Source organism: Euphorbia lathyris, chromosome 7 (genome assembly GCF_963576675.1).
Source record: "Euphorbia lathyris chromosome 7, ddEupLath1.1, whole genome shotgun sequence".
Taxonomy (NCBI): Eukaryota; Viridiplantae; Streptophyta; class Magnoliopsida; order Malpighiales; family Euphorbiaceae; genus Euphorbia; species Euphorbia lathyris.
The window spans coordinates 7,100,723-7,118,769 of record NC_088916.1 but is presented as its reverse complement, the minus strand read 5'-3'; the positions used below and the strand labels follow the sequence as shown (position 1 = coordinate 7,118,769).

Genomic DNA, 18,047 nt, shown 5'->3' with positions numbered 1-18,047 from the left:
CTACAAGTCGGGCTTTGTTTCTAACCACATTGCCTTGCTCATCTAGCTTATTTCTAAAGACCCACTTAGTTCCTATGGTCTTTTGATTCCTAGGTTTTGGTACTAAATCTCATACCTCATTTCTTTTGAACTGATCAAGCTCCTCTTGCATAACATTGATCCAATGTTCGTCGTGCTCAGCTTCAGCGAAATTCTTTGGCTCATGAACTGAGACGAATGCAACATTGCTGAGATACTTTCTAAGCTGATCTCTCGTCATCAGCTTGTTGTCAGCAGCATCAAGAATGGACTTCTCTGAATGTCCTCTTGGAATTTTGATTACTTTGGGTAATGTTGAGTTGTCTGGAATAGGTGTTTCTACAATATCTACAGGAGTAGATTGGTCAGCAAAGGTAATGTCTGTTTCGTGCTTACCTTTGGTCAACCTTTATACTGATGACTCAACGGCTCCAATTTGGTCAGCGAAAGCTGAGCTTGGTTCATCTTCGGCAGATTGAGTTGTCTTTCCTGCAGGGTCAGTTTCATCGAACTCGATATGGACAGACTCTTCTACAACTTGAGTTCGTTTATTATATACCCTATATGCTTTACTGTTAGTTGAGTACCCTAAAAAGATCGCTTCGTCAGCTTTAGCATCAAATTTAGCAAGATTTTCTTTTATGTTGACTATAAAACATTTACACCCAAAGGCACAAAAGTAGCCAATGAAAGTAGCCAATGTTGGGCTTTCGTCCTTTCCAAAGTTCATAAGGAGTTTTCTTGAGTATAGGTCTAACTAAAGCCCTATTCAGTATATAACATGCTATGTGGATAGCTTCACCCCAGAAATACTTTGGAAGCCTATTTTCGCTCAGCATTGTCCTAGCAATTTCGACTATTGTTCTGTTCTTCCTTTCAACAACCCCATTTTGTTGAGGCGTCCTGGGAGCAGAAAAGTTATGGTCAATGCCACTGACTTCACAGAATTCATTAAACTGTTGGTTTTTGAATTCTCCGCCATTATCACTTCTAATATGAGATACTCTTAGGTCTTTGTCATTTTCAAGCTTTTTAATCAATGTTGTGAACATCTCAAATGTTTCATCCTTGCTACTCAGCAAGATGATCCAAGTATACCGAGACAAATTGTCTACAATGACTAAGGAAAATTTCTTACCGCCCAAGCTGAGTGGCTGGACAGGTCCGAAAAGGTCCAAATGTAGTAATTCCAATGGTCTCTTGGTTGAGACAATGTTTTTACTTTGAAAAGACTTTTTCGTTTGTTTACCTTGCTGACAAGCATTACATAATTGATCTTTTTCAAATTTTAATTTGGGCAATCCCTCAACTAGTTGCTTTCTAGCTAATTTGGCAAGGAGGTCCATGCTTACATGACCAAGTCTCTTATGCCATAGCCAGGAGTTATCCTCTTTAGATACTAAGCATATATTTTTGGAAAACTGTTTTTCTAAACTCAACATATATACATTGTCAACACGAGGGGCAGTTAAAATCAAATTATTTGTTTTTCCCTCGAGTATCCGACACTGAGTAGCATCAAATATAACCTGTCTACCACTGTCACACAGCTGAGCTACGCCCAATAGGTTATATTTGAGACCTTTAACTAAGGAGACTGACTCAATAGTGGGGTTACCTCCGATAGTACCAGAACCTACTATCTTACCCTTTTTATTGTCTCCAAAGCTTACGTTTCCACCTCGTTTACGTTCAAGTGTGATGAACTGAGTTTCATCACCAGTCATGTGCCTCAAGCATGCGCTGTCAATATACCACAGTTTTGATTTCTCCACGCACCTCAGGCTCACCTGCATTTTAAACTATTCATCTTTAGGTACCCAATTCTTTTTGGGTCCTCGTTGGTTAGCATAAACAGGTGCTATATCACGTTTTAACTTATGACGACATACATTTATGGTGTGTCCTTGTTTACCACAGAAGTGATAATGAGTTACCCTTTTTGGGTGACTTTGTCTTTGGTCAGCACCATTGTGCTGAGCATGCCAACATACCTTAGTTGTATGACCTTTCTTTCCGCAGAAGTCACATTGGATAGTCCGCATATTATACCAACACACATCTATCGTGTGTCCTCTTTTCCCACAACAGTCACACTGAGTGAACTGTCTACGCTGACCAGTACTTGAGTACTCAGCGTGGGATTTAATTTTAGTTGAACCTTTTATTTGGTTCTGTAGGGTTGTGACATCCTTTCTCAGTTTCTTTGAATCTGATTGGACTTCCGAGACAAACTTGTGCATGATTTCCATGTTGTCATGCAAAGTTGATTTGTCTTGGAGAAGATATCAGAAGTCACTTAGTTTGACCTCTTCAATCTCGTCACACCGCCTGCTGAGTGCTTTTATTTTCTTGTTACACTTTTTAGTCAATGTATATAAATCACTCAGGGCGTTAACCATTTCATTTCTAAGCAAGTGTAGAGATGTTACCTCATTAGAATGTTCTTCTTGGTCAGAGCCGTCAGAGAGGTCAGCTTGCTCAGATTAACTTTGGTCAGCAGCGTCATCGGCCATGAAGCATATATTTGCTATCTCATTTGCATCAGCTTCTGATGATGTTGAGTCATCGCTGTCACTCCATGTAGCGACCATAGCCTTTTTGCTTCCCTTCTTTTCTTTCTTCAGATTAGGGCAGCTTGACTTAATGTGCCCAGTTTGATGGCACTCGAAGCATGTGACAGGCTTGGAGCTGTCCTTTTTATATCTGCTGTCACTAGACTCAACTTTGTACATATCGCTTCTTTTGTATGGCCTCTTGCTGTTCCTGTCTTTCTTTCTGAACAACTTCTTCATTTTTCTTGTAAACATGGTCATCTCCTCATCATCTAATGAGTCAGCTTCGATTGAGTCAGCTTTCATGACAAGAGATTTCTGCTTCTTGTCCTCTGACTTTTCTTTTGCTTCGAAGTTTTTCATAGAGATCTCATGAGTCAGCAGAGATCCGATCAGCTCATCATACTTATACGTGGTCAAGTCTTGGGCTTCCTCCACAGCTGTTTTCTTAGCTTGCTAGCTCTTGGGTAGACTTCTCAAGATTTTCTTCACCTGTTCCTCTTCGGTGAAATTCTTCCCGAGCCTCTTGAGCTCATTTATGATATTTGTGAATCTTGAGTTCATCTCCGAGATGTCTTCGTTTTCGTTCATCTCGAACAGCTCGTAGAGTCTCATGTGCTGGTTTACCTTAGATTCCTTGACTTTGCTCGTGCCTTCATAGGTCACCTCCAACTTCTTCCATATCTCTTGTGCTGACTCGCAACCTGAAATCTTATTGTACTCTGCAGCATCTAGAGCACAGTGAAGCATATTGATAGCCGAAGCGTTATTTTGTAATTTCTTAAGGTCATCTTCTGACCACTCAGTTTCACTCTTAATAACTTTCTCATCGTTAACAGTTTTATAAGGCACATATGGGCCTTGAACTATTGCAAGCCATGCACTCATGTTTGTGGCTTGAATAAAGTTCTTCATCCTATTCTTCCAGAATGTATAATTAGATCCAAAGAATAGGGGAGGCCGACTAATTGATAATCCTTCAGGGAGTATCTGTGTTGTTTGGTTCCCTAGAACGAAACGAGTGCTGTTCTCAGCCATTTATCGGGATCAGCTCAAGATAGCTATATCTTTGAGTAGTGAGCTATTAGGCTCTGATACCACTTGTTGGTCCCGTGTGATTAGTTCCAAGGGGGGGTTAGGAACTAATATAACTTTTTCGTTTTAATTATGCTGACTTAATATAAATCTTTGAGTTTCACAACTCAGTTTTGGTCAGCACGGCCGAGTGATACGTAAGACGGCTTTAGTCAGATACTGACTAGAACTGTTTTACTTGAGAGTTGGGAAATGACACTTTTGTGGTCAGCTTCCAACTCAACACTCTGATCTACTCAGTGTCAGCTTGAACAATTTATATACTGAGTAAATATATCAAGCAACACATACAGATATATATTGAGAGAGAGATAGAAATTACTCAGCACGACTTATCCTGGTTCGGCCTCTCCGCCTACGTCCAGTCCCCAGAATTCCTCCGGGCTTTTTCAATCCAATACTGAGCTCTTTAAAGGTAGAGCACAAACCGTTTACAAGGCAGTTGAATATGCAAGAGTACCGTCCTCTATTCATCTACTCAACTCCTACTAAGTGCTATAACCGAACACCTAGATTTCTCTACCACTGAGTACTTAAAACCGAGTACTCAGCACAACTCTCTCAATTTTACAATTGATACAGACTTATTCTTTTTCAAACAAAGAACACTTTAGATGATTACAAAATCAATCTAGCTTTTACACAGAGATAGAAATTTGGTGTAAGATCTTTTTCTTGTTTTGATGTGCTTTGTATGTATGCTCGTTTTCACTTGTATTTTTTCAGCAAAGGATCCAAGAAGTGTACTTGTCCTTTTATAGTTGAAATCTGAAGACACAATCATTTGAATTCGGATCTATCCATTGAATCCAAACGGCTCTTCCTTCCGACATTGTTCTGGTTAGCATCAGATTTGCAGGCCAATCCTGTCGTCTGAATTCCACAGACGCCAGGCTTGTCTTCTTCTCGCAGGTTTGTCTTCTTGTGCAGGTTTAGTCATTTAGCCAGTGGACAATTGACCCATGCATCTCGAAACTGTATCCATGCATAATTCCAAAGCTTCTGAATTGGTGCAGATCACTATCGGATCTTGTCTTTTAGCAAACGGATCATTGGTGCTGTCCTTAAAATCATTCAGCATGACTTTGATAGCCGTTGTCTTTGATTGTTTCCAATTCCGATACTGAGTTGCCTTTCACTCAACTTCCACAGTCAGCTTCGTTCTGCAAGATATAGTTCCGAAGAAGACTTCTCTTCTTTTATGCTAAGTTGCTTTTCACTCAGCTTCTGTGATCAGCTTCATTTGTAAGCTTCGGTTCTAAAGAAGACTTTCCTTCTTTCGTACTGAGTTATTCTTTACTCAGCCCGCGCTATGTTGTCATGCTGACTATGTTCTGTCTTAATTTGATTCCTGTTCTTATAAATATTTTTATACTCAACATTGAACAAACACATTAGTACAATTAAATCAAAGCACTTAAATTTAATTGTCTTAATCATGGATTAACTTAAATAATTTTTTCAAATCAAAATTACGTTGGAAAGGTGTTTCAATAGTTGCCACATTCGCCACAGAAGCTTCATTAATAAAACTTTGTTATTATCTCTGACTTTCCTGATGCCCAGACCTCCCATATCTTTAGGCTGACAAACCTCATTCCAAGGCACTAGGTGAATCTTTCTCCCCTCCTCAGCTTCCCCCCATAGGAACCAACGATTGATTTTATCATGATCTTTGAGCACAGGCTCGGGAAGGTGACAAGTCTGTATAATGTGATTAGGAGCTGCACAATTGATAGACTGAACCAAAGTAAGGCGACCCGCAAGAGAAAGAGTCTTAGCTTTCCAAACGGCACACTTCTTATTAGTTTTGTCCAAAATATCCTTGAAAGAAGCTTTAGAGACTCTTTCACTATGGAGGGGAATACCAAGATACTTCCCCAGAGAGTTAGTCAGAGGAATTCCAGACAAAGCACTCAACCTTTTGCAGGCTCCCTGATTCATATTCCTAGAACACATCATTCTGGACTTCTGGATATTAAGCTTTTGCCCAGAGGCAAAGCAGAAACAGTCCAGAATATCCATAATCACACTTAACTGCTCCTCATTACCTTCCACAAAAATCAAAACATCATCCGCAAAGAACAAGTGGGTAACCTGGGGACAGAATTTATTGATGGAAACTGGATGGAATCTCCCATTACCAACAGCATCTTGGATCATGTGAGTCAATCTTTCCATTGCAATAACAAATAAGAAAGGGCTCATTGGATCCCCTTGACGGATACCCCAAGAAGGAGAAAAACCCTCCGATATATCCCCATTGATCAAAATTTGAAACACAGGAGAAGAGATGCAACCCTTAATTAAATTCCTCCAAGTGTCCGGGATCCTTGCCCTCTCCAGACTCTTAAGAAGGAAACTCCAGTTTATGCGATCATAAGCTTTCTCCAGATCCAATTTGAGAGCCACAATACCTTTCTTTCCCTTTTTTATTTTCATAGAATGGACCATCTCTTGGGCAATGACAACATTATCCATCATTTGTCTACCAGGAACAAAGCTTCCCTGATTTTGGCTAATGATATCAGGAATGATACAACGGATTCTATTGGCCACAATTTTTGTAATAGTTTTATAGAGAACATTACAAAGGCTGATAGGCCTCATTTGTAAGAAGGATGAAGGCTTCTCCACTTTCGGAATCAGAACAAGAAGAGTGCTGTTAACGAGCCCGATATCCTGAGATCCGTTAAAAACCCCTTTAATAAAGCTATAAAAGCCTTCCTTCACAACCTCCCAGTGTTTATGGTAAAAACCAGCAGGCATGCCATCAACTCCAGGAGCTTTAGTAGCCCCAATACTAAAAATAGCTTGATCAATTTCTTTCTGGGAAATAGGATGGAAAGCTTCCTGAATTCTATCCTCTCCCACAATGGGAAAGGTAGCGACAGTCTGAGCCTTGACCAGATCAACCGGGTCCTCCTTAAAAAGGTCTTTATAGAAGTTAAGGGCCAATTGACGAATATCTTCATCCTCATAAACCCAATCTCCATTAGAGTCTTTAATAGCATCAATCCTATTTTTCCGTCTTCTAATAACAGTAGATAGATGAAAGTATCTGGTATTCCGATCCCCATCTTTGATCCAGGCTTTCCTAGATTTCTGAAACCAAAGAAGCTCTTCCTGTCTCAGCACAACTTCCAACTCCTTCTCAAGGGTTCTGAGGAGGCCATCCAGACTGTGGTCGAATCTAATCTCCAACTTGTGCTGAATGCCCTCAATTCTACTCAATAATTTATTCTTCCTCCTCATAATATGACCAAAAACGTTTTTATTCCACCCCTAAACGTTCTTTCTGAAGCCCTCAGCAGCTTGTAAGACATTAGAGTGAGGCTTCCAATTGTCATGAACGAAATCCCCAAACTCAGGATGAGATTCCCAAGCCACCTGATACCTAAAAGGTCTCTCCCCCTAGGTCGATTATCTCTCACCAGCCTGACTAAAATAGGACAGTGATTTGAATGCATGAAAGGCAAATTTAACACAGACACTTCAGGAAATCTAGACTGAGCTGAAACATTAGCGTAAACTTTATCCAAACGAACAAAGGTACTGTTACGCTTCCACGTAAACTTATGACCAGCGGCACCCAGATCAGAAAGCCCACATAAATCCATACTATGCTTATGATTGAGGCAACGGTTAACATAGTGATTCGCACCCCCTCTCTGATCACTCATATGGGCAATATCATTAAAGTCACCAGCCACAAACCAAGACTCAGTCATACTAACACTCATAGAGAATAGGATCTCCCAAAGCCGTTTCCGATTAGCCAGGACAGGATCAACATACACCCAGGTAATAAAGAAAGGTTTAATGCCAGAGAAACTAACTTTACTATGAATAAACTGTTTATCCATACTAACAATATCAAAATGAACACAATCTGGCCTCCAAAACAGCCAAATCCCACTAGCCCGGCCAGTAGCCTCCGATCTAACACACTTCTAGTTCCTAAACTTCTTAACCACCTCGTCTGCTTTAACTCCACTAATCTTAGTTTCCATTAAAACAAAACAAGAAGGATTAAACTGTTTAATTAAATCTTTAATATGGATACGGGTAGCCTTGCTAGCCGCACCTCTAACATTCCAAACCAGCAAATCCATAGAAAGGAGGACAACTGACCCCACCCAAAACCCTAGACCAGGTATTTATTAGGGGCTCCTAAGAGCCTCGCCGAGGTACTAGCAGGACCTCTCTTATCTGACAAAACTATAGAGCTATGGGCAATTTTCTGTTTGCCTTTAGGTTTTTTCATGCTAGTTTTGTTAACACTCATAGCCTTCCCTATACTAGGTTCACCATGGTAACTAGGAATACTAACCTCATTCAGCTTCACTTTCCCTTGAGAAGCCAGAGCTTGGGTCCCAATCTGGGCTTCTCCTTTGGAACTAAAAAGGGGATTAACTGTCTCAACCACCTTATTTGATGGTTCAGCCGATTCTAATCCTGGCATACTTTGCTCAATGTGTTCTTCAGCCTGGCCAGAATCTTGGACGTCCTCAATAGACAGAGCCCCAAATCTAGACCCTGAAGTGATGACCGAAGTAACCCCAGAAGCCACCCAAATTTTTGGAGTAGGCTTCTCCTTAACAATCGGTTTAGCAATAGGATGGGCCAGAGTAGCCTCGGTATTTATGTCAGGGGGACGATTTTGTACCACAACTGGTCTCGTCCTTCGTCTAGCCGTCCTCTTAGCTACCATCCATGGGCCAAAATTCCCCCCATCTCCTTGGATCCCTTTAGCTCTATCATCAACACCATCAATCACCTCTTCTAACACCTTCTCCCTCTTAGGGCATCCCTCATAAGTGTGACCATACATACCGTATTCAAAACAAATATTATGTAGGCCTTCATACTCAATAAAGTAAACCTTATTGTGAACACAGAATTTTGACAAAAGAGGTTTGGCAAGATCAATATCAATACACACTCTTGCAAACCTACCTCTAATAACCCCAATGGTAGTTTTGTCCACATGGTGGACTTTTCCAACAAAATCGCCTATCTTATTAAGGAAACTTTCACTATAATACTCGATAGGTAGGCCTGGGAACCTAACCCATGTCAAAATCCAGTTAACCGAGCAATCATGAGGATTAAAATTAGGAACCCATGGCCTTAAGGCCAGAACATGATTGGAAATAATGTACGGTCCTCCATTGATCACATCGTTATAATCCTCAACTCGAGTAAATTTAATGACATAGTATTCATTTTCCAAGTCAGTAATACTGACTTTACCTTTCTTTGCCCACTGAGCTTGGATCCTCTGAGCAAAATAGCTAAAGCTGATTCTTTTCCCAAGTACCGTCACTATTAATGAGATCCTCCACTTATCCTTAAGCGCCCGCTTATCGGCTGATGAGAGCCTAGTTACAGGACATAACAGATCATCCTGATCCTCATCCTCTTCATCAGACTCCGAATAAACTTCTTCCACAATTCCCTCCATAATAACATCATCTGAACAAGGCTCCTCCTCAACCACCCCCATAACTGATCCTCTCCCAATACCAATGACCGATTTGCTTTTATTTTCTAAATCTCCAAACTGTCTAGGAGATACACTTATACAGTCCGGGTTCACAGAGGCATTTGCGCACCCAAAATTCCGGCCAGCCCTAAAATCCCCAGCCCTACCCCAGGCCACACTGCTCACCAGTGCCCGGCCAACGCCCCCAGCATCCCTGCCGCCAGCCTGGGCAATCGCCCCACCCCTCCGCTCCACAGAGCCACCCGCCTGGCACATCCCGGCACCTACGGCTCCCTCTGCACCAGTCGCGCCCCCCAGCACTGCCGGACCTCCTACCCTAGTGTCCGCCACCAAGCCAAGGCCAAACCCCGGTGCCTTCCCCTTACCCTCCTGCTCAGCCGAGCGGTGTCTGGGTCCATTGCCCCCCCAGATCTGCCGGCACATCTCCCATAGAGACCGCCCCTAAACCGGCACCCATTCCCGGTGCCTGCCCCTTCCCATCCTGCACTTCCGATCCATCTCCCCCTAGATCTGCCGGCGCCACCAATCCAGCGCCCGATCCAGGCGCCTGCCCCTTTCCAACCTGCACCGCCAGCGATCCCCCACCACCCATGCCCTCTGCCAATCTCCCTCCTCTCCCATCCTCTTCCTCATCCGACGCACCACCCCCCATCCCTCCTCCCGATCCCCTCTAAACCGCCCCCCAACCTCACCGCCCGCCACCCTCTCCGACGATCTCTCCCTCACACGGTTGGCTTTCACCATAATCCCTAGCAGAGCAAAAAGAGAGACATTTTTTTTATTAAAAGTAGTCCATTTAATTATGTAAAACTTTTGAGTGGTTACATTGATTTTTATTGCTATTAACATGAATTAACTCAATAAAATTAATTCCTAAGTTAATTCTTGAATTAATTGAGAAAAACAAAACATTCCAATAGTCTTTCTATAAGAGTGATTTTCCTCTATGCCATATTTTATTCAGCTTCTAGAACTTCTGTTTCGATTCGTTTGACTTATTTCTCGGTTTTCTGGTGATAACTCGACACACAAGATTAAAGTTTGAATCACAATTCTATTTTCAGGAGATTGATCTCATCAGACCTCAAAATCATCTTCTTCCATTCATAATTTAGCTAATTATTTATTAATTTAAAAAAAGTAATAGCATAAGTTCATAACTCATACAGGTTTTAACGTGATAAAATTAAAATCTAAGTAACTAATGTTTTTACAATTAATTGTAAGTTACGGATGAGAGTCTTGTAAAAAAAACTGCACGTGGGAGAGTAAAAAAACGTTAGTTTGGATTTAATTATCAGTTTAATGTGTTGTTAGATAATCATTAAATATAAAAGAGGTTATTTCTGAAATTAATATTGGATTCTTTTCCTAGAGGGAAAAGCTTTCCACAATGTGTTTATATATATGATAAGAACTCAATGTTCCACTCATTCACAGCTCTTGCTAGAGGCTCTCTCTATCAAAACTTCATTTTTGATGTTCTTAGTGATTTAACAATGCTCAAGTATGAGACTTATTATAGTATAAATTGGGACTACAATGAAGTTGCTGAATTGGATGATATAAGTTGGAACTATGCTGAAGCTCTTAAATTTGATGACAAAATCCAACTCGAAGTCGAATTTCACCATTGTCCTCAACTCTCAAACTCGGATCCAGTACCTGTATCTGCAATCTTGAAATCATACCCTCAATCACGCACCTTCTTATCATTAATGGGTATTAGGGAAAGCATCATACGAAAGGCACTAGTCTCCACAATTGGCGAAGTGATAGGAGATGTTGAATATGATTTTCCTACTCAAGACTACATTGATTATATCTTACCCAAAGTCTCCTCCTTTGCTTCTCATTTTCTTAATGATCCATCTACTCTCAACCTTCCGGGACTCACTTTTTGTGTACAAATCGTGAAAACTGCTTATTTTGACGACCAATGTCAAGAAATTGATAGTTATTAGTATTAATGTTTTTTCTGTTTTCCAGCTAGCATTACAATCCATCAATACCGGATGTAGATGCTTAATTTGTAATTGTGATACCGATTCATAAATAAAAGCAAGATATATTCCTTCTTTAATTGATATTTTTATAAATTCTTGTTTGTTATGGTATAAAACAATACTATTGTAGACCATACCATACCATCATTCTCAAATCTCCATCATTCTCAAATCTCTTGAGGACATTTTCAACTATTTTTGGTGAAATTTTAACACCATTTTGGTCAAGAACATGGCCGGTTCTGATAATTTACAAGTCCTAGACGGAATAATAAATAAAGCGGTTAATTCAGTAATTTTTTCATAAAATCAAACCGACCGATATCAGTGATATATTTTATAAACTAAGACCGAAATAGAATCAAATAGATCAAAAAACCAAATTGAAAAACTGGAATTTATTGATTTGATCAGTTATTTCGGCCTGGTTTTGATTTTAAACACGAGGAGAATTCTACTGAAGGACGTTGCAAACTAGGAGAAAATTTGAAAATATAAGATTAATAGACACTTATCTCAAGGAAATATGTGAAAAGGAATTAATGCACATTGATGGATAAAAAAAATTACAAAGTAGTTTTCATATTGGATCGATTTGGGAGGAATTTTTTTAGCATAGATCATATGTATTTGACAAATTCACTAAATTTGATGTAAATTACATCAATGATCACTGATATTTGGGATCAATTTAAAAAAAGTCACTAAACTTCATTTTATTTGAAGTTATTTATTTTTATATATATTTAAAGTTTAAATATTATTAATTGGATTTTATTAAATATAAAATAAAAATAAATAATTTTAAATAACATTTCAAATATTTAGTCTAATTTATATTATAAATTATATATGTTTATATTGCTCATAATAAATTATGGGTTGAAGTTAATGTAGTGGTATGTTTTTTTTTTTTTTAAGAAAGAACCAATTCATTAAGAATTAAGAAAAAAAAAAACTCAAGTTTTTGCATAAAGCATTTTCTAAAAAAACTAGGGATATAAAAAGAAATAAACAGATTAGCATTAAAACAAGAATTACGAACTAATTAATGAACAACTTTTTTTGCTAATCGAGAAAGAAAAGACACCAAACAAGTCAGGTAATTTTGAAGCAAATTTCTAACATCTTGAATAACATCTCTATATTCTATTAAGTTACGACGCCCTAAACATAAACTATTGGTAACCCTTTTCACATCAACTTCAAACTGAATACTGTTGTAATTTAGAGTAACATTCCATCCCGCGCTCTCTTTTTTTTAGAGTTAACGCTTCTACTAGTCAACCTGCCTTGGAGGCTAAAGATTATTATTAAACCATTTTTTTTAATAAGTACAAAGACTAAAGATTATTAATCCTTTTTTAGTTTGCAAGCCTTTTTTTAATAAGTACAAAGGCTTTATTAATTTGCTAGCTGCAATAAAATAGAGCCTAAAAACTAGCTTTGCATCTTTCAATAATTGAAATTGCTTTAAATATATAAATGTGTAAAATTAAACAAAGTATTAGTAAATTTGTTATGTAGTTGCTCTTGAGGACTAGTTAACTAATAAAATAAAAACTATATTAAGAATTTTTGGGGTACAACAATTTTTTGTTGCTTCAAATCACTTTTTTAGATACAACAGTTTTGTTTTTGAAAGAAAGATTAAGTTCACATACTCTTTTGCAAACTTTTAAGAAAGATTAAGTTCACATACCCTGCTTGTGAACTTTTTGTATTTGCAAATAGGTCAAACTAATTTTTTTTTTTTTTTTTTTTTTTACTTTTCTCTATTAATAATCAACAGGCTAACTGTAACAACAAATAATGGTTAAGATAATAGGCTAACTGCAACAACAAACAAGAGTTAAGATGCAAAAATAACCTAATATTTTGGATTAGGAGCAATTTTACCCCCAACATCTAAAATGATGCAATTTTACTCCTAACGTTGGCAGTCAAGCCAAGAGTAATTTTACCCATAATATTGATAATTTGAGTCAATTACAGACACTATTATAAAACACATATTTTTTTCCTTATTCAGCATCAATTGCATATCAATTCGTTCTAAAAAAGGATTTCATGTTTTTTATAATTTAATAATAGAATTGGAGATTAATATTTATAAATTCGGTGAATTTTTTAATTTTTTTTGTTTAATTCGTACAAAAGACTGCATTTTTTTCCACATCTCAACATATGTTTGTGATTTATTACTGATAAAATGACGCAATTGTCAAGTTTAGATAACAAGATTCATAACCAGGGACGGAGCCAGGGGGTAGGGGAGGGTCTCCCGACCCTCCGGCCCCGCCAGAAACCCCATGAAAAGGGGTTTTAACCCTGGCTCCGCCAGAGAGTCACCATGGCTGGAGCCCCTCCAGCCATGTCGGCTGAAAAAGAAGAAGACGCTGTCTTCTTGAAGTCCAGTTAAGAAGATGGAAATGGCAGGGGTAATGTCCAAATAGACCTATGTCTCTTTGTGCTCTTTTTCTCTCTTTAACTCGCTCTTTCTCTCTCTAACTCGTTAAAACATTTTAAAAAATTCTTTTTAAAGCATTGAATAGTTATAAATAATTAGCCTAACTATAACTAATAGGTAATTTAGTCCAAAAGAAAATTACAAATCAACCGTCGTATTCTTCCGCGTCCTCATCCTGCAAGATTTGGTTGGTCCTGTAAATTTTTTACAGAGCTAGAAACTAGCTTTGCATCTTTCAATAATTGAAATTGCTTTAAATATAGAAATCTGTAAAAATAAACAAATTATTAGAAAATTTGCTAACTAATAAAAAGAAAATTATATTAAGAATTTAAAAAACTTTCTTCGGCCAACTCTGTATCTGCTGCTAAATATGGGATTTGGATATATCAAACACAGTTCAAGAAATTTATAAGAAGTACAAAACATGAAGTTTGTTAGAGCTTATATAACATAAACCTAACATATATATGTCAAAAACTATACCATATATTATCCAATTTTACATAAATAAACCTGCATTAACAAGATAAATATCATGGATATCTTCCTCTTTCTTTGTCTTACGAACCTACAGACATGAGACTTTCAGTATAAGAAAATAAACCCAAATGAATAGCATTCGTAGTTAAAATCTCTTGGAAGTTTTTCTCCTTAAAATCATATGAACACAACTTCCCATTTGAAGAAAGAAAAACCTTGTCTCCTTCCTTCGAATACGCAACTCTCCCATCTTCAAAACGGCGAAATGCTTCATTCGAAAATTGTGGACTTGTAACAAAATATAACCTAGTCCAAGTATACGCAACTCCATCCTTCTTCCTCACATATATATCAATCTGTCGTTTCATAGTCAAATTCCAAACGCTGACAGAAAGGCACCCTCCAACGACATTCAAACGCCTAGGATTTCCTTCGGTTTGTTGAACAGCCTCATGTACTACGGAAAATGTCTCTTTTGCAACATCAAATGCCACAATCATATATGATGTATTATTTTCTATACTATTATTTTCACTACGACGGCATATAAAATGCAGAGCACCATCCACAAAGCAATCTCCATTGCCACCAGGTTTAATACTATTGTACCCAACGTAAGGAAAATCCTGAATCCTTCTCCAACAACTTGACCTCAATTCAAAAATCCAAACCTGGGAGAAACAAAATGACTTCGATATAATTATTACAGCCTTGAAATCATCTGTCGTAGAGTCATAACCCAAAGCAAAACTGAGATCGCCAGTGCGCTTCACAGGTAAAGCCGGAAGTATCCTGTACTCTCTGGTGGATGGATTCCATAAAGAAAGTTTGTGTATCCACAAGAGAACCAAACCATTGCAATAAGAAAAGAACAAGGGATATGGCCTAGATGGAAATGATTTATCAAGCACCACCTCTTGTTGGAAGTCTTCATTGAAATCTAAAGCATGAATTGTTATGCCATTATTATCCGTCCTATGTACTCCTAGGTCAATCAGCTTGCGATGAATCCTATTTTCGAAAGATCTTTTGAAATGAGAATTGATGAAAGATTGGCTTTCAATGATGACACAAAACGATTTACAAACACATCTAAAACGAAGAAGAGACTTCACTGGCAACCAAAGAAGCATTTCGTTGATCAATTCCTGCGGAAGATTAGCCATAGCTAGGCAGAGCAGTCACCTCAATTTGATGAGTTCTTTTGTTCAGCTACAGAGATTCAAAAGCAATCAATAAAATAATTCATTCCCTAAGCCAAAATTAGCAGTATATAGTTTTCCCTAAGCCCTAGACCTAATAATCAGAGGCGGAGGCGGAGGCAGGGGAGTGACCGCCAGCCCTTCACTCATCTCCTCTCCTCCTCTGCCCCCTCCCTGTCTACGCCCCTGGAATTATATAGTTTTCCCTAAGCCTTAGACCTGATAGTCATGACCGTAGAGATGAATTTCTGCTAAAACTTCTCTGCTAAACCTTTTTGCATCACAGAGATGAATTTCTGGTTTATTCAGTAGAAATTCTCAAGATATACATAGCAAAAACAAGTATACAAAATCAATTCCAGAAGTGGAAAATGAACTGGTCACTAAATTATCTAAAATTCATTCTTCCAGTTCAATTAAAAAATTTAAACCCTAACTCTATATTATATCCAAACAAAACACAATCGAACTGGTTTATGCAAATTTAGTGCGTAATAACCCAAAAGATCGACAAAAGTAATTGATAAAATTATCGGAAAAAGAAAGAAATGTAGAGTAGAGAGATCTGCATACCTACCTCGTCAGTCGTCACCCCCGGGAAGCCTATTTCTTGAACATCTTTTGAAATGGGTTGAATTTACACAGAAATGAAATAAAATGGGTTGTGTTCTGCAAATACGGCAGCGTTTTGGTGTGCAACCTAATGATACAGGCACAATTTGTGTTTTGGTACCTAATGCTAAAGGCACAATTTGTGCCATCAACTTTCTTTTATTCTTGTTTTTTCTTTACAGCGTGAAAAAAATACTCATAACGTTTACAATCAAAAGTAATTTTATACAATTTTATTCATAATGTTGTTAGTCAAGAGCAATTTTAATCTTAACGTTGATAAGTTGAGTCAATTTGAGAAATAATTCATCAAAGTATCTTCTCGATCATGAATTTTGTCATCTACACTTCATATATGTGTTATTTTATCACTAATTAGTAACAAATTACAAACATATGATTAGATGTGAAAAAAATAATCAAAAATCAAATAAAAATAAAAATATTTCGCCGAATTTTAAAATATTTAATCTCTAATTAAATTATTAAATCTGAAAAAGTATGATTTTTTTGGAAACAACGGATATGCAATCGGTGTAGAATAAAAAACAAAATTTGTAATGATGTCTGAAATTGACCCAACTTACCAATGTTATGGGTAAAATTGTATCATTTTAGACGTTAAAGGTAAAATTGCTCTTAGATATAAATGTTAGAGGCATTTTTGAAACTTTTTTTTTTTTTTAAAGAAATCAAAGTTTTTTATAAAATTAATTTTATTCAAGATTAATTTTCGAAATATCCCAATTTTCAACCTTGATACGCGTTTGCGGGGATTAAAAATAGTAAAAATAATGCGGGCGTGCCAGAGAAGTTAGTTCTCAAAAGGTAAAATAGTAATTGAATATAGTAAATAAATAAAATGCGCCTAAATTACTTGAATTCTAAACGAAAAGCGACTGACGACCGTTACAAGGACTGAAAATAAAAACAACGTTCTTGGGCCCCGACGTTACTTGACAGGTCGGTCGGAATTTTTTTTTTTTAAATATAAGTACCAAAAATAAAGTAATAAAACGACACAAAATATAATTTTTTTTATTTTTTTATTGATTTTGTAAATATTTTTCAATGTTTTTTTGTATTACAAATAATAATAATGCATGAAAATTCCAACTTAAAAAGAAATAATAACTTTAAAGCTAGAAATGTAAATAAGTCATAAAAAAACAAATATGTACGAGATGAAATAAAATTAAACCGGTCTCTTTGATGTCGTTGGGATGCGCGAAATTAAGGACTGGAACTCCAGAAATTCGGCTCGGGGGCTGTTGTGTTGTCCGGGTAATTCTGGGTGAATTCGGAGCAGTTCAGGGACTTAGGCAGAAATTTACCACCAAGCTAATAAATCAGCAGCACTTTGTGCAACAAAAACAGTGATTTATTCAAACTTTATGGTTCAATTTCGGAAGGTGTAGAGGTCGGATTATTGCAAAACGAAAGCTAGCATTTAAAGTTAATGTGCGAAAGAAGGGTTTAGAACTGGAATTTTAGAAAAAGGGCGAGTAAATAAGTCGGAATAAATTATTGAAAATAGGGTGACAGAATAGTTGTTTGATGGTTGAAAATCCAAAAGCTTGATTCTGTTTCATGGAGGGTACTTTAAGAGCTATTTTGAAGGCTGTAGGATGTCGTTTTTTACGAAATAAAAATTGAGAATTCGAGAATTGATGTCAATAAGGAGATTAAAATTAATTTGGGCTAAAATAATCAGCTAACGAACTCTAAATAAACTTTGGAAAACGGCTTACCAGAAAAGTTGTTTGATGAATTTTTCAATGATGAAAAATTCAAAAGCTTGTTTCTAGGTCTTTTTAATTGATTGAGATCAATAAAAAGTTTCTAAACATGATTTGCAATAGGTGTGTAAACTAAGAATGACTCGAAAATGGGGTTTCGGTGATCTTGGTTTCACGGAAAATGCTTGAAGCTTTGAAGAATATAACAATGGTGAAATTTGATTTAGACTAAGAAAGCTTGAACCGATGATTGGGTAATGATTTTACTGACTTAACTAAGAGATTGCAAAAAACGATTTGAGAATTGTTTGATTAAACTAATAAAATTTCGGATTTGAAGTTTCTGAAAATTGGAAAC

The 18,047-nt window shown here is 37.3% G+C and overlaps 1 protein-coding gene across 2 annotated transcripts; it reads right to left on the bottom strand.

The window, feature by feature from the left end:
- Positions 1 to 13,995: 13,995 nt before the first annotated feature.
- Positions 13,996 to 16,032, bottom strand: LOC136234671 (F-box protein CPR1-like). Of its 2 annotated transcripts, none has more exons than XM_066024138.1 (2): positions 15,912 to 16,032; positions 13,996 to 15,348 (listed from the first exon to the last, which is right to left on the bottom strand). In XM_066024138.1, exon 2 carries the CDS (start codon positions 15,300 to 15,302, stop codon positions 14,217 to 14,219), a length of 1,086 nt encoding a protein of 361 aa, XP_065880210.1. In that variant the 5' UTR covers positions 15,303 to 15,348; positions 15,912 to 16,032; the 3' UTR covers positions 13,996 to 14,216. The 2 variants fall into 2 exon arrangements, with proteins under 2 accessions (XP_065880210.1, XP_065880211.1); XM_066024139.1 differs by having other exon boundaries at positions 15,916 to 15,969.
- Between the last annotated feature and the right edge of the window lie 2,015 nt (positions 16,033 to 18,047).

Excerpts from the sequence above, each read along its gene's own strand:
- LOC136234671 (XM_066024138.1), bottom strand. The coding sequence starts at position 15,302 with ATGGCTAATCTTCCGCAGGAATTGATCAACGAAATGCTTCTTTGGTTG.